General features: G+C 43.8%; 1 protein-coding gene across 2 annotated transcripts in view; it reads left to right on the forward strand.

Annotated features, from left to right (window-relative positions):
• Window positions 1-16905, forward strand: part of PDIA5 (protein disulfide isomerase family A member 5) — a 137097-nt gene that overhangs the window by 61831 nt on the left and 58361 nt on the right. For both annotated transcript variants that reach the window (XM_019554365.1, XM_019554366.1), the window contains exon 11: window positions 1342-1478. In XM_019554365.1, coding sequence (XP_019409910.1) covers window positions 1342-1478 — 137 coding nt within the window. The remainder of the gene's footprint in view (window positions 1-1341; window positions 1479-16905) is intronic.

The raw sequence follows: 16905 nt of genomic DNA on the forward strand, positions 1-16905 counted from the left end.
GTGGCCTGTTATAAACTAGTCAGGGGGGATCAGCAGGCATTGGGGAAGTCACTGTTTCCCCGAGCACCGCCAGGAGTGACCAGGAATAACGGTCACAAGCTGCCAGAGGGTAGGTTTAGGTTAGATATCAGGAGGCGCGACTTCACGGTCAGGGTGGCTAGGGTTTGGAACCAGCTTCCAAGAGAAGTGGTGCAGGCTCCTACCCTGGGGGTGTTTAAGAGGAGGTTGGATGTACACCTTGCTGGGGTCGTTTGACCCCAGGACTCTTTCCTGCCATGGCAGGGGGTCAGACTAGATGATCTGCTCAGGTCCCTTCTGACCCTACAAACTATGAAACTATGTTTGGCTCTGCTTTTATTATTAACAGTATTTTAATAAATAAAAAGTCAAGTTTAGTGTAGTCTCTGTTTAGCATGTGCTAAGTTTTATCCCTTTTAATGTACATTCATGGAAGCAAGGAAGAATCTTGTTCCTGAAAGCTTGTCCAACAGCTTGCCTAGCTAAAAATAAGACAAAAAAGCCTTGCTCTTTGGTGATTTAAAGCACTAAGCCAGAACTTGGGGGATGAGGGTTCAGCTCCCAGCTCCATTTCAGATTTTTACACAGGTCCTTAAGTAGTCATTGAATCTCAGATTCAGGAGGGTAGTTCAGGAGCAGAACCAGGGAAGCCAGTAGGACTGATCACATGTCAAAGGTTACATATGTGCTTGAGTACTTTGAACAGGGACCTTTAAATGCCTGTTTTAAAATGGGAAAGCATCATTACTTCTATCTCACAGGTTATTGAGGATAAATTCCTAGGTGTTTGGGAGGTGCCCCCAGGGGTACTGTAGATAGATTGAGTGTGGGTCTTGTCCCATGGCCCCACGATCATTCCTGTTGCTTTGCTTTGATAGAAGAGCAGTGAATCAAACCATATAACTTTCTGGGTTGTCTCTGCTTTCCTTTTCTTTTGCAATGTGTGTACTGGCAAATGCTAATGCAGTGAGAATGGGGAGCTTCTTGCTGAGCTGGCTAAAAGGGTAATAAAAAAACCTCCATGTTTTATTTTACAATGAAATAACAAAAGTGGCTCTCTTTATCTCTCCACTCTACCTGCTTCTGTTTCTGCTGTCCACAGGAGCTTCTGCTCATGATGGATTTTCCCCTCCTCCATTTTTATCTAGGTTTCAGTGCTTATCAGCTCAGAGTGGAACCAATTAAAGAGCCCCGTTTGGTGAGGTTAGCATGTCACGCAGCAGCGTTAAGAAATCAAATTGGTTCCCCACAATCTGATTGGCTGCAGCAGTTGTTATTCATCACCAAAGAGCTTCCTCTCAGCTACGTCTTCTGTTTTTATAGCCCTGTGCCACCGCAGCCGCAGGCCCCAGAGACTCCCTGGGCAGATGAGGAGAGCGCAGTTTATCACCTGACTGATGAAGACTTTGACAAGTTTATCAAGGAGCATTCGTCTGTCCTGGTGATGTTCCACGCACCATGTGAGTTACTGTTCCTTTCCGTGTCCTGTTCCAAGTGCTGGTTTATAATAAAGTAGAGGCTCATTTCCATCTTGGTGTCGCATGCTGTGAATGTCAATATTCAGATTTTTCTTCATGATCCTTCTCTGACATAGCTGGCTTGCAGCCAGCATCTTTATGAACATTGCAAGTTTAGGACAAGGATGGGCAGCTATAGAAATTGTTGTTTTGCTGGACAAGATTGAAAAACTTAATATCCTAAATAGTCTGGGAGCTCATTATCTAACAGTGCTGTCACACATTTAGTTTACTGTGTTCCCAATTCCACTCTTGCTGCAGGGAGTCTGGGGGGCCTGCATGCATTATTTCAGCCAGAAACTCCCAAGTGCTAATTCCACAGCTGTTGATGCTTCTGCCTCAGTTTCCCCATTTGCCAGAATGGAGATAATGGGTAATTTAACAGAGGTGTGGTGTCTGCACATATTAAATAATGACCCCCAAAGAGGGGGTACTGAACAGATGTTGGTATTGATATTACTCACTATTCTGCCTAGAATAAATTTTGAGTTGGACTGGATTACCCAGATTTGACATCTTGATCAAGCTAGATACAGAGTGTTGTCCTGGGCCTTTGCTTTTAAGCTTCTTCAATGGGCTCTTCCACTCAGAGTACATTTGAAATGACAGTGAGAAATTGCTTGGAGCACTTTTATAATTGACACCTGCATTTGGGGTCATTAAAGATTGGTGTTGGTCTCAGATGCTATAAACCTTCCTCGGAACTGCAAGCCTTTCCAGGGTTTTCTGTGTTCGCTGTTCTTTGCTAATTGGACAGTTGAAATGCAATTCAGACAGTATCTGGAGCATCCGGTCTAGCATTATATTTTCTTAACATTGCTCTTTGCTTGGCACTAAAATTCTAGTGTCACGTAGATGTGTCTGGTGGTGGTCGTTGTTTCTAGCTGCAGTTTTGAGATGGCTGTTTTAATCTCTACCATTCAGTTACAGGGTAGGCTCAGCCCCTGCTTCTTCACCATGCTGGAAATTGTGATTGGCTGGGATGCTTATGTAATAGCCTTAGATTTGATCACTGGGGCTCTGGAGGCAGAATGCTCTCAGTGAAGCTCTTGGCACAAAGGATGAGATCACACCTTTTATTGAAGTTTGTGGGATTTGGCACCTAAATACCTTTTGAAAAATTTGTTCTTGTGGGGCGCTCAACTTTTACCTAAAGTCAAAAGAGAACTTGCTTTTGTCTAGTGGGACCTCTAGGAACCAACTGATGACATGATTTAAGTCGATTTAAGTTGTTGCTGCTCTTAATAGTGGAAATAAGGGCTGAGATGATTGCTGGGTGCATAGTTCGAAAACAAAAAAATGTTCCCTAGGTTGATAGGAATTAGATTTTTGTCATGGATTTCTTGCCCACTAGAGTCTGGAGAAGACACTTGCACTTTGTCAAGACTCCTATACAACTTAGCTTACCTTTTTTAAAATTGCATGGTATTTTAAGAGTAACAATTGCATTAAAGTATGACTGTTCTCCTTTGGGGAAGCCTGTTATGTATACAGGCTAAAGGACACCTAAGTCTATGGTAGATGATGATTTAAAAATAAACAGATAGGCCTTATTAAGTTAATGCAGTTTTCTTATATTTTGTCCCAACTCCCCTTAGCTGTGATTGAGAGCGTATTTCCTGCTCAAACAACTCATTTTAAATGCAACTTTTTTACTTGGAAAATAGTTTTGTAGTTGTTTATGATCAGAAAATTCCTAAGGAAGACTTGGCAAGGAATGTGGATAGAGGTCTTGCCTACATACAGAATCTAGCTTGCAAATACAGAAAGAAGCCTTGCTTACAAGAATCCTCTCTGGGAATCCACGGCCAAGAGTGGGCATGTAGACTAATTAAAAACAGACAGCTATCATAAACAGTTATCTCCATGATTAAAAGATTTTCTCCAGGCACTTCTTATATTTCCTGATGGAGTGACCTTATGAATATTAGGAGATATATTACTCTAGCTGCAGTACAAGCAGTAAAGACAAAGGACATCACTGCCTTATTTGTTTTAACCTTGGAAAACTTTAAAGGATGTGAAAGCATCTTCTTTCAAAAATTGTATGGAAAAATAAGTATAATCCATTGTAGAAGGAAGAAATAACAGAAAATTCTGGACATGATTCCCTATAAATGTCTCCACATATAGGAATTTGCAATAACATTTCCACCATTGGGCTAGAATTAGCCAGTATTTTAAATCTCATTCTAGTATACAGTGCATGTATTTAAGTACCATAAATCTTACTTTCATTTTAAGGGGGAAAAAATGCCTTTGCTGAAGGCAGAATTATGGTAGTGATACTTTAATTGCAATTTCATAGTCAGATGGCTGAGGAATTAATAGAACATAGTATTAAAAGACCCATAGGAGAATCAAAGCATTTTTCAATACAAGGGAAGATGCTGAGCCATATACATTGTGGTGCAATTCCACCACTTAGTGGCATTATGCTGGGGGTGTATTTGGCCATTTGTGGTGGCTCTGAATGAGGGTCCCTGTGGATCAGCTTCTGAAATTTTTACCAAGGAAGAATTGAACTTGATTTCACTGCTTGAATGAAAGTGTTACTCCAGGAGCAGACAAAGAGGAACACCTTGGGTATTTATACATGTGCTCTGGTTGGGGGGGTGCTTTAATTGGAGCAGCTCCAAGAGGTGCTCTAATTTAAAGCACCTGGAGTGTCTTGTGTATCAGCTCCCCACACTTAAAATGGCGGCAGGGATGCTTTAACTCTTTAGCCCCCATCACTGTTTTTAAGTGTGGGGATGCTGATGCATGTGATGTTGGAGTCTCCTGGGGCATAGTAATTATCACATTCCAGCAGAATTGATTAACCATGTCTACTCCAAAGTGCTGTAATTACAGCATGTTGGAACAGCCTTGCTGCTGGTCTATAGGTGCCCCTTGCGCTTTAGTCCATCCTCCTCCTGACTAATGCAGTTCAGCTGGACCCAGGTGTATATGAGTTACCACCTCAGCAGTTGTGATCAGTGCAGCTCACACTGCTGTCTGACCAGCCTTTCCCTAATCTTGAGATGAGGCTTTTTTTTAAACTGGAGTCATCAGATGGCAGGAAGTTTCTCTGTTTCAGATAGCTGTGTTAAATTCCTAAAACAGTGGGTAAGTAGTGGTGGGTGGGCAGAATGGATCTGGCTGGCTTCTCTGTTTTGGATTAGTTGGGGCACAATGGAAAATTTTGCAACCTTCTAAAACAAATAGCACTGTAAAGCTCTTAAGAGGATGTTCAGCTAATCTGCACAATTGGGCCAGGCAAACACCTAACCCAGCCAGGTGCATTTCTGCCATGTGTGTCTGAATACCACCTCTCCAACCATCCAAGCAGGGTCCATGTTGCTGTATGCCTTTTATTCAAATAGTCTGTGTTGTGGTGGGGTTTAAATCCAGTTTTAGTCACTGGCCGCTTCTTCAATTCTGAAGTTTATTTTGGTATGTGACATCAAATACAAATGTATGTTTGCTCAAATTTAATTACTTCACAATGAACACTTTATCCATTTTTCATATAAAAAAAAAAAAAAAAGAGGTGGGTGAGCAGGGATCCTGGCTTTCTCTGTTTAAAACGCCTAAATTCTCTTATTAATCCCCCCATCTGCATTTTGCCACAATTAAAATGAAACACCACTATATAATTAATTGGGTGTCAGTTGAACACAATGTTGTATTGATATATTACAATCTTAAAACTGTTTGGAAGCCTACCAGTGCCTCAATTGTTATAATAAAACAAATTCTAAATACCTATATATCTTTATGTTTGGGTTGTTTTTGTTTTTATCATGGAAAATTAAAGCCCCCCTGCTCCCTTCACTCTCACCAGGACGTAGGTCCAACTGCAACTGTCCCTCCCTGCTGCTTTGTGGCACTGAGCAGCCCTGATATGCTGGTGCCCTGCCCCTGCCACTACCCCTCACTCCCCAGCCACAGCCCCATGCTCCTTGCCATGGCCAGTCCTGCGCAGACTCACAGGATGGTGGTTTGTCGGGACATGGTGGAGACAGCTTGTAGCATGAGGTGCATGCAGCGTACCTGAAGTGGAAGCGCAAGCAGCAGCTGGAGAATCACACTCTGCCCTGTGCCACGGGCTAGGGCCAGGGCTGGGGTGTGGCAGCGGGTTCAAGCCAAGCCAAGCTCAGCTCTGGCCTGGGCTATACTGCAGGCGATGGGCTCCAGCTGCTTTCCATCCCGTCGGGCCAGAGCATGGCACCTGCAACTCCACGCAGGCAGCAGCAGAGCAAGTCCGGCCCCAGATGGAGAAGGGGACACCTATGGCACCCCACCCCCTGGTCTGGGGCTCCTGCACTGCACAAGGGGGCTTGACTGTGCTCCCTATCACTCACCAGCTCCCCCTGCCCCTGAGAGCATAGGCACCAGCCTCTGATGCCACTGGCCCAGCCATGCAGCTCCCCACTGTCCCTGAAGGACTCCTCCCCTCCCTCCCCTCTTCCATTGCTGAAGGGTCAGGCACCTCTGGGTGGGCCCTGCTGGCACCACCAGTGCAGAGCTGTTCTTGCTGGTAGCACCAAGTGCTGCCTCAGACCCTCCCCTGCCCTGCTGCAGTCTTGGTGCCTGGACACCTTCTCCCAGTGCTGGCAGGCACCCCCCCTCTCCCCTGAAGACAGTCCCTAAGTCCTGGCCCTCCAACCCCTTTCCCCGTTGACTTACCTGTATACAGCTGGTGGAACTGCCCCCACCACCCTGCCTGGCTGTACGTTAACCGAGTGTGTGTAAGCACATGCATGTGCACCCTGTGCCTCCAATTGCCCTCCTCCCTCTCCCCCCCCCCAGCCCCAAGCAGCACCTTGCAGGCTGGAAGACTGACTGCCTGCAAGGGGAAACCTGCCACTTCCCAGTTTTCTCCTTTTTAAAGGAGAAAATGTGTGTTCTTCTGTGGCAAACAGAAGACCCGGATCCCTGGTGATAAGGACTCTATGCATACCACAAATTAAGTCATTAGTTGTATTGTAATGGGATCTGTGAACAAACCTTGTCACAGATCTGGACCCCAGTGTGATTAGATACCATACCAGTGCAGAACACGGTAGCCATCCCTACCCCAAAACATTTACAACGTACAATTTTAAGAAAGACAGGAAAGAGATCTGGGGTCCGTTGTGGATAGTTTGCTAAAAACATCAGTGCAGTGTTCAGCAGCCGTCAAGAAAGCAAATAATCGTAGAAGGGAATTGTAAACAAAATCAAAATTGAGGTTCTTCCCCTTTATAAGCCTCCAAGAAGTTGTGGAGGCCAGTAACTTAACTTGGTTCAAAAGGGGCTGGACCAGTTCTTGGAGGAAAGGCCTATCTATGGGCAGATCTTGAATTTGGAAAAGTGGGTTGCAGATGGTGAGGTGCATAGTCACATAAAATGCACATTTTTCTCCACTTAGAAAGGAACTAGAAGCTTTACTAATGTGGTAGGAGCCCTATGTGACGGCTGCTGAATCCTGGTGCTAAATCATGTTTACTTCCATACTGAAGAACTCAGCCAGCTCCTTCTGGTGCCTGCAATAGGAGCCACGTCCTGGAAATCAAGCTGCACTGATCTAAACTGCTAAAAAAACATTTGCAATTGCCCGAGTGTCTTTATAGTCATTTAGGCTGTGGGCTCTGAGCCTCTCGAGCACTTTCTAATAATTTGCCCTTTGTCCCCCAAATTATTTGCTACTCAGAATGTAACTTTTAAATGAACATCCTCAATAAGAAGAAAAGAAGTTATTGCCACACTAATGGAGCCAGGGATCCCTCTCATGTTTCTCAAAGGGCCAGAGCTCCACAAAATTTCCTTTTCCACTTACAAATATTTCCCCATATTGCCCTCCAAAGCACGATCTCTAAGTCTTCCCGAGTCACTGGAGGAAAAAAAAAAAAAAAAAAAGTCAATTCAAATGCTGCTGAAGGGCATTTAAAGTCTTGGACAGAAATTAAAATCAATTCAGGAATGGATTTTAAAAGTGCCTGCTTCTCATGCATGGGAGTTACTTTTCATTACATTTTGTTAACCCACATGACATCGCTAACATTTTAAAATGTAACCATTCCCTTAACATCATGTAAAAGTGACCCTCCTGGTGCCCTCCTGGAGCTCTTTCCTCCCCTGGTATATTCAGCAAGTACAGAATTAGCAGCCAGTCCCTTTTACTAGGGAGTGAAAGTTGTTGAACTCTGGTTGCTCAATAGCCCAGGCCAGGCCTCCTGGCATCCTCCCTTTCATGCCATGTTAGCAATGATGAAGTCGATGGGAGTGGCATTACCCAGCCACTGCCTCGTGTCTTAAGTTAAATGCCTGTTAAATCCAGTTTCTGTTCCCAGTATCTTCACTGGGCTGATTTAAATGCATATATCACTTGTGGTTACAGAGAGCTCAGGGATTGCAGAATACCTCTACTGCCTTGTCTCTGCCCTGCAGCCACTATCTTCCTCCATCACCAGTAAGCAGCATGGGTGGAGCACTCATCCTGTGCCCCCAGAATTGATAGCCTGGAGCACAGCTTTGGAGAAAGAGCCAGGGGAATGGTAGGCAGTATTAAAGTTAAAACCGTTTCATAGCATGGGACTGAGTGGGGGTGTTTGCTTGGGGCCAGTACTACCCCTTGGGCAGGAGAGCTTGGGAAATGGAATTGTTTTCAGGGAGAGAGGGCCTGGGAGCCATGCGTCCTGGGATGCTGGATGACAGCAGATTGGTCACTTGATCTCCATGGAGCAGATGTAATACCCTAGCTTGAGCTAGGGAGAAAGGCTCAAAGATAGCCCTTGCCTACGGTGTATCTGTAAGACACTTAGAGGGAACTTAGTACAGCTTTAACGCCCTTTAAACCATTTTGAAAGGAACTTTGAAACAGGATCATCGACACATTAAAGATGACCTATAACATCTCTCTTACTTGCCATTCTTCCCGCTGGGTGTGGAGAATCTAGACCAAAAGTTTCCAATTTTTACTTTATATATAAAAAATGCAGGAAAAACAACCCTGCTGACTTACTTTCTTTAAAAAACAAAACCAAAAAAACCCCTGGGTTTTAGGATGCTAAATAAATAATAAATCTCCTTACCAGTCCCCGGTGAGGTGCACACTGGAGATTTCTTACAAAATCACTAGCGCTGTTAGCACTAATTGGTACCTCTGGCAGTCTCTGCCAACAAGCCCAAAGATTGAAAAGGCTGGAGATTGAATTGACGATGGGATCTTCAAAAACAAAAACAGGTGGAAGCTCATCAGCAATGCAGTGTGGGCTGGCGTCTTGCGCACAAACCCATCCCCGTCGATGCTTTCATGATGATCTGTGATTCAGCACAGGCAGGCGACGCTGGGGACCCGCACTGTTGACACAGACTAGTGCAGGTTGGTGCAGTGAAGAAGGACCAAACAGTTTTGTGACCTGTTATTGTAATAGTGGCACTAGGCAGGGAGCACGTGGCAAGATGCTTCGCTGATTCTACATGAGCAATGCATCTGTGCATAAAAGTATTCAAAAAAAAAATTTTTGCAGAGACCACTTGCGCTTCCTATGCGGTTTTTTACAGATGTGTTACCAGTCTTAATAAGGTAAAAAGCACGAAAGTGGCAGAGAGAGCACTTGGAACTATGTATTTGTCCTGTAGTAGGAAAGTTTTCTGCATCTCTTTTTTTTTTTTAGTCACTGAAATTGGTCGTCTGTGACTGCTGGTTAGGGGGTGTAAAATCATTTATTTCACATGCGAGGGGGTCATGCTTTTTAGTGCTGAAGGGCTGGAATTCGGATGCCCCTCGGCTCAAGCAAGATCAGTCACAAAGGAGTGGTACCTGATACAAAGCTTGAACACAAATGCATCTCAGACAGTTTGTTCAGTGCGGGGGGGTCACTTGCATAGATGTACACCTGGCCATATAAGAAGAGCAATAGTTCTTGTTCCCTTGGTTTTCATTGCATTCGTAGCACTCAGAAACTTTAGTCTCTGATGCTGATGTTTTGTGTGGTTTTTTTTTTTTTCAGGATTGTTCTCTGCTTGCAAGGGAGTATATGCACTGGGGGTAGATAAGCTTATTAAGTGTCGGAAGAAGGGAGGAAAAGGTTCCCGTTCTCAATTACTTAACAAAAAAACCCACAGCCTGCAATAAGGGACTGAAAAGCTGGAATTTGGCAGAAAAATAGCCCTCTGTTATAATGTACCTTTGCTGTTTCCTGAAGAAATGAGGTCCTTTTATAAATCTTTGAAAATTGGAGTTCACACATGAGCAGTGCATCTCAACACTTACAATACTATTTAGCAGTCACACAATAGTCTGAGGGAAATGGCGAGAAGTTAGCCACTGTGTAAAATAATTGCCGAAAAATTGTATTGAATAAGTCCGGGGTTCAGAAGAGCCTTGCCTCATTCTACACAGGTCTTGTAAGTGTGTGTAACCCCATTCACACTCAGTTACATTTTCCTATTAGACGAGGGACTGAGTATGTGTGTGGCTGTTGCAGGCTAGAAGAATTCATTGGGTTTGACCAAGCCTTCGTTGAAGTCGATGGAAAGTCTCTCACTTGCTCCATTGAGAAATGCATAAAGCCTTGAATGAGGGAGGTCTTGTTCACAGCATCTCCCTTTCCACTATACACCTCCTGCTTTTTTTACCATTTGAATCCTATGAGGGGAAAACCATGCAGCACTCATAATACTCTGGAAAGAGAGTAGATTCTGTCTTTATTATGGGGAGAAGCGCAGCAGGAAGGGACTTCCATCCATAATACTTTTTGTTACAGAGCATCAAAGCTGCAAAATGCACCCATTATAAGGCAAGAAGTGAGAAAGTTGCATAAAAACTGAATCTTGAGGCAAGCATGCAAAGATACCCGGGTACCTATGAGTGAGGATGTCATTACAAGAGTCTTGGCAAATAGGTGGGAATGAGTTTAGGTGAGTTTTTCTGACTCTTGAGTCCGTAACTGCATAACTATAATGTCCCTTTGGCATTTTTTAATAGAGTGTAAAATAAAATTTGCCTCTGGCAAAGAATTGAGCATGCCATCTCTCAAAGGGGTGAAGGGGGTGAGAGACACTTGCTTTCAGTGGAGTTTAAACACAAAGCGCAAAGTAGATACTCAACAGATCTTTTGTGCATAGCTCCAGTGGCACTCTTGTGTCTTAAACTTTCTTCCACTGAAGCCGGTGTGGATTTTTCCAGTGATTTTTCAGTGAGACAAATATTGGGCTTTTATCAAATATAACCATTGCATGGATACCTATTGAAAAGGAGGTATATTTATCAGTTTGAATTCCTTTATTTTAATTCTAAAAATTCAACAAAAGGAACATAATACACAGACTGTGGTTTTGTTGATGTCAGCCTAATTTCAGAACCTGTTCTCAGTACAGCTGTTACTCTTGTTTGTTGGCACAGGAGTCCCTGAAAAAGCAGTAATTTCATTAACTGAGAAAATGAAGAACCTGTCATTGATTTTTCTTTCTTGTATTCTTTTTTCTTTTTTTTTCAGCTCTTGAGAAATGTGGGGAAGATTGTCATAAAAAATCAATGTGAGTTTATAGTGATATATCATGTAAATAAGGGTGAGAACACTATTAAAAATCCTAACAACCAAGTTATGCAGTAAAACTTGATGGGCTTGGTAATGAAAAGAATCAAGGCAGTAAAACAGACTCCATTGTCTCTCCTGTCCGTAACCTTCATCAATTGTGTCCCAGATAGGAAGTCAGGTTTATCCATTGAGATGCTCATTACTCCCAGTCGCGTTCAAGGGAGGGAGCGTGATCCACGGGTGAGGGTGCTAACTTCAGTCTTTGGGGATGTTGGCTTGATCCCATTTTCTGGCACAGTGTTTGTGTGTGATCTTGACGGAGTAATTTACCCTCTGCCTCAATCTCCTATTTGTAAAATGGGAATAACAACACTTCCCTACTTCTTGGATGCTGCAGTAATTGGGCGCGTATCCATACATAAGAGAATGGCAAAGAACCCTTTGACCGAAACGATGCAGATCAGGGCTGGTATGCCAACGATGGCCTTGTTGGCCATTTTCAGGGCCACAGATAAAACAAACAGTCATGCTCGGCTGCAAGGGATTGCCAAAGAAGGCACATATGCCTACTGCTTTGTGCAGGATGAAACCCTTCACTTACGAAACACCGCCTGAGACTAGTAGACTGATTCGTTCCTATTATGACCATCACAGTTATCATGCCGGGTACATGCACCTTTTTCAGTCTGCCTGGGCTTGCAGGAAGGACTTTTGCTTTTGCCAGTTGTGAGATACAGTTGTTCAGGTTGTGTTGCTCTTTCTGTTGGAAAACTGTTGGGACCTTTACAGCTGTCATTCCTTAAAGCTGAAACTTGATGTAGAAGAGCACTGTGCTGCCTGCAACAGGAGGGGCAGGTCAGCTTCTCTTTTTAGCAATTTTCTGCAACTGTGCACAGGTAGGAAGGATGCTGGGGGGGAGCTGTGTGGGGGACAAATATGCACTGTTCAGATTTTGTGTTAACTTGGAGAAACTTGTTTTTCACGACGCTTTAGTTCCTGCTGGTCTCCAGCGTGGAGTAATTAGTTTGTCTATTACAAAAGACATTTACAAAGGCTACTTTAATCAGAAAAATACTCACTACAAATGTGCAGCAGGTGGTGAGTGGAAAGAGCATTAGTTTCCTTTGGGATTTGCTATCTCAGTTCTGCTGTTACTTTCTATTACCTTTCCTCTCTCTTTTAAAAAAGCTTACTGTCCAACTACCCCAGCCAAAGTGGACTAAATGCAGCTCCCTCAGAGGCAGCTAATACCACTCTTGGGTCAGCAGGAGGTTGATAGCTGAAGAGGGATGCATGATGCTCCAACAGATTATTTAATTACTTGTCAGCAGGGCTTTTGATAGAGCACCTCTAATGGCAGCTGAGCCTTTTTGTCTAGCAGGAGTCTTTTAGCTATATCCCCTCCCTCCCCCCCGAGATGAACTTAGGGCTGGACTGACTGCTCTGGAGGCTGCCATTTCATGCGGGTCTTCAAAATGTGCACAGCTGGAATAGATGTAATGCGGGCCTACAGCCCTGAACGGGATGGACCCCCTCAAGGGGTGAGATGCAAGATTGTTCTTGGGTTGGGTGGTGACACAGACAGCCCCGGTGGGATTTACTGTGGCGGGCTGGCTTGTTGAAAGCGTTCAATCTCTCTTCTGGAGATTGCACTGAGGCCGCTTTGGCTGCCTACTAGTCGGCTGGTGCAGGCCTCGCGGAGGTCTGTTAGGAGAGTGCCATGGTTAATATTCATAACCTCACCTGCCTTGCTTTTAATGACCGATTAAGTATTAAAATGAGCTTTTTGCGCTAAAGCAGCTGTGTTTTTCTGATTGAATTTCCTGTCCCACCTGGAATCTTGTATCGGTCGGCTTGCACGATTTGCTTGCAGTGCTGCTTGTGCGTGATGGGTGAGAGGCTTTCTGTGTTTTGACATTGGAGTCGCTTTGTGCATTTCCCTAAACGCAGGACAAAGAGGTCAGATCAGAGATGCTTTGTCATCTGCCATGAGAGGTGGTGGGGTTTGTTTGGCTAAAGCACGTTTTCCTAAGTACTGTTTTGTTTGGCTCGGTTTTCTGTTGTTCTATTCAAAGAACTTGCTTTGCTTTGCCTACTCTCAGAAGTCATTAGAGAAGTGACAGAGAAATGATAGCTTCTCCATCGCACCTTTCTGCTCCTTTGAGACATACCTGCTACTTTTGCTGCAGTGCTGTGTGAAGAAACGAGCTGGATTCTTTGCCCTGCGTACCCGCTGCTTTTATTTTGCAACCCTGTCAAGGAGGAGATTGGTGGTCAGTACTTAGATGGGAGACCAGTAAGGAGCATCAAGCTGCTGGTGAATCAGTAAAGAAAACACTTCCATCGGAGTCACTAGGAAACGGCACGTTCTTGGGGGCACGGTATTGGCAATAGAGGGACTGTCTTCTGGGTAAGACGCTCGCCTGGAGTCCTGATACCTTCAGCACAATATCCAATTTATCCCAAATAAGCCAAACCCACAAATAAACCAGACAAACATCACTTTATATTTTTACCCTGTGCTTCGCAATGCTTCGTTTTCCCTGGAGGAACTTGTAGACCTTCGTTGTGTTTACTTCCGAGAGAGTAATTTATATTCGGTTTTGGAGCTCATCTCATTTGCTGGTATTTGACGCTGCATTTCCATGTGAGGTTCAAGCACCTGAGGTCAGGACAACTCAAAGGAAGACCGTATCCTGATGCAGGGGTTTGTGGTCCAGCACCCTGCTTACAGGTTTCTAGCCAACTGCTTTATACAAATGGCATCTTGGGCCCCATTTAAACAGGTTTTCATTCATTAAAAGCAAGGCTGCCCAAATCCAAAGAAGCTCGAAGCACATGACATGCCATTATATATGAAAGTGATTTAACCCTGCCCCAACAGTGGCAAATTTACCCCTGGTTAAATCAGGGACAGTTAACTAATTACAGTCTGAGTCCCTAAATCCCCTTGCAATTTCCTTGAGTATTCTTTGTTTCCTGGCCTAAACTCTGTGACTTAATGTTGTGCTGTAGCTAGATCTTCCTCAGCCTACTAGCAAGAGCTAGAGGAACGCAGCTCCCAGACGAGTGTGCTTGCAGGATGGTGTATGTCTACAGTGGGGGAGGAGAATCACCATCTGACTTAAGGCAAAGTACATTTGGATATGGAATAATTACAAGGAAACGAGATGGGAGCCTTGCGGTGGTATTATTTGTAATTTTCTGTCAACACTTTTGCCTTAAGGTTATGCTATTGTCTTTCTTTCTAATTTTAAATAGGAGAAGAATAATTTTTCACACATATTGAGGGCCAGATCCCCCCCCGGCTGGTGTGGGAGGTGTTGACTTGCAGCTCTCTCTGCCAGCTAGTCAACCTCCCCGTATTTCCCCTACCTCTGAACGTTGCCAGCAGAGTGGGACTTGGTTTTTCACTGAGTACCCACGTATCGCCTCAGCCAGTAGACACTGTGGATACAGAAATCCCACTGCATCAACAGCCAACAGCTGAAAGCTGAAGGAGACAAATTCAGAACATAATTTGACAAAGCTTTTTAAATGAGGATAATTAAAAACTGGGGAGCTATCCTAAGGACTTGATGGATTCTCCGTTATGTAATCTTCAAACCAAAAGAAGACAAGTTGTATTTCAACGAGACAGTGTTGAAAGGAGTTGCTTGGTGTTGCCTGTGACCTATGTCCTGCAAAAGAAGATCAATAATAGTACCTTCTTGCCCATAACATCTGTAAATGCAATGGGCAGAATTGGCTTCAGTTGTGTTTTCAGCCAGCATCATTTTTTTGGTGTTTTTTTTTATGGAGCTACCCCAACCAGAGGATTAGGATGTCATGGTATGCACCTCTTTTTGTCTGTTGCTCTGCTGGGCTTTACCCCCGAGTTGACTTTAGCCCTCGTGCTCCTTGCCATACAAATAATGTGGCGGCATGCTGGACTTCTGGGGGGGAGGTTTTGCCAATTCGTTTTAGTTTTATCTGACTTCTGCAGCATGCAGAACACATCTAATAAACTGCTTAGCATACCCTGTGGCTTCCTTTCTAAAAGTAGTTGTGAATCTCTCTGCTTTTTCCACTGCAAGATTTTGCGGAGTTAGCTGTTACATAAACCTTGTAAAGAAAAAAAAAAAAAAAAAGCAAGAAATCCAGCGTGTGATCTTAAGCTCATCTATTCTCCTCCTGCACTCTTGCTAATGTCTAGAACTTAAGCTGTCAAGGCCAGAACAGCAGGGCTCAGCATAAATCAGAGTTTCACACGTGTTTCCGTTCAGATTCTGTATTTTCGGTTCCACAGAACTTGCTGGACCATCACCTTTTGTACTGAAATATCCCAGGCGTGGCCTCTTGCAGTGACATTCTCTACATGCGTAAGATTTGAAGTTAGTTTGAGTAGGAGGAAAAGGGGGAATTTTACAGTTTTCACTAAAAAAACAAAACAAAACCCAAAACAAAAAAAAAACCAACCCATTGAAGCGGTATCTAATTGGAAACAGCAAAACCAGATTGAATTGAAAATGGATGCTCAGTGTACAAACAGTCTTCCATGAAGAGCACCACTTGCTCTTGCTGCCTAAAAAGATTTCATCTGGCCAAGTCGTAAGTCTTTGAAGAATCCAGTACAAAGCATGTACTACTGGAGAACATGCTCTGTCTCGCCGTTGGTAATTTAAACATGCAGGGGGAAATCTAATCCAGTACACTGTTACAAACAGGCAATGATATTGAAGTTGGGGAATAGCCACAGACTTTATAAGCAGGTGTCTACTCTGCCTGAACTCAGCTTGAGCTGCCTCAGGCTTGGAGGTCAGTGCTGCTGCTGAAAAAAGTATGGTATGTTGGTGGCGACAGAAGTCCTAGAATATGCAGCTTTAGATAGAAGGGAACAATGTTAGGGATACCCACGATCTTCAAGAGGTGAGCTCTGTGCTATCCCGAAACTTAGCTGGAGGTTTGCTTTGCCCTCAGATCTGGCATAAGCTGATCAGGGTATTATGGGATCATTGTGACAACTAAATGAATGGGAATGAATATGGAAGCATACCCATGTGTTCAGGGAAAATGAACAAACAAACCTGCTTTGGCCTTAGTGTTCTGCAGGTTGGGCTTCAAACGTGCATTTCCCATTAGGTTAATAGAAATATTCGCGGCAAGCAGCGATAGGTGAATGTGGAGGTGGCACGATCTAATGAGTAGTGTGACGCATGGTAATGTTGCCTGACTAGCTTGTCAATAGAAGGAATTTAATGATTCTTTAGAATCTTTATTCACAATTTAATTTGTCTCTAGGGTTCTGCAAATCAGAAATTCCTGATTCTCAGTCCGTCGGAAGTTGGTGATGGCCTTTATCTCTTGCTTGTCACGTTTCTGCCTTTACTTCATGCCCTCAGACAATATTGTGTCGAAACCAGGGGACGTGACCAAAAGCATGATATTTATTTATACAGCCTTAATAACTTGAAAGAAGCAAACAATAAATAAGTGACATAGAGAAACAGAGCCATTTGTATTCCAGGGACTGCAGTAAGACAGACTGCCTGGGCGTCAACCAAGTTGCTGGATAATGATTGGTTTGCGGCGTGTCCTCTGTAGGCACAGCTGTAAGTTTTTAGGGGCAGAAATATATCCATCACAGCAGAACTTTTGAAAACAATTGGCTGCAATACAATTTGTCTGTGTTTGAGTCATCTTAATGGTGCCATATATGTTGTCACAAATCAATAATAACAAAATATAATACTGTGGGGGGAAGCATTTCCTTTTGGCTAAAGCATTGCATTACTATGGAAGAGACTTGGGTTTGCTTCCCACTTCTGATCTGCCTGGGCCACAGGGTTTGGAAGTACTACATAGGAGGATATGTATGTATG

This window comes from Crocodylus porosus, unplaced genomic scaffold (assembly GCF_001723895.1).
Source record: "Crocodylus porosus isolate Cpor-Errol unplaced genomic scaffold, CroPor_comp1, whole genome shotgun sequence".
In the NCBI taxonomy this organism is placed as follows: Eukaryota; Metazoa; Chordata; order Crocodylia; family Crocodylidae; genus Crocodylus; species Crocodylus porosus.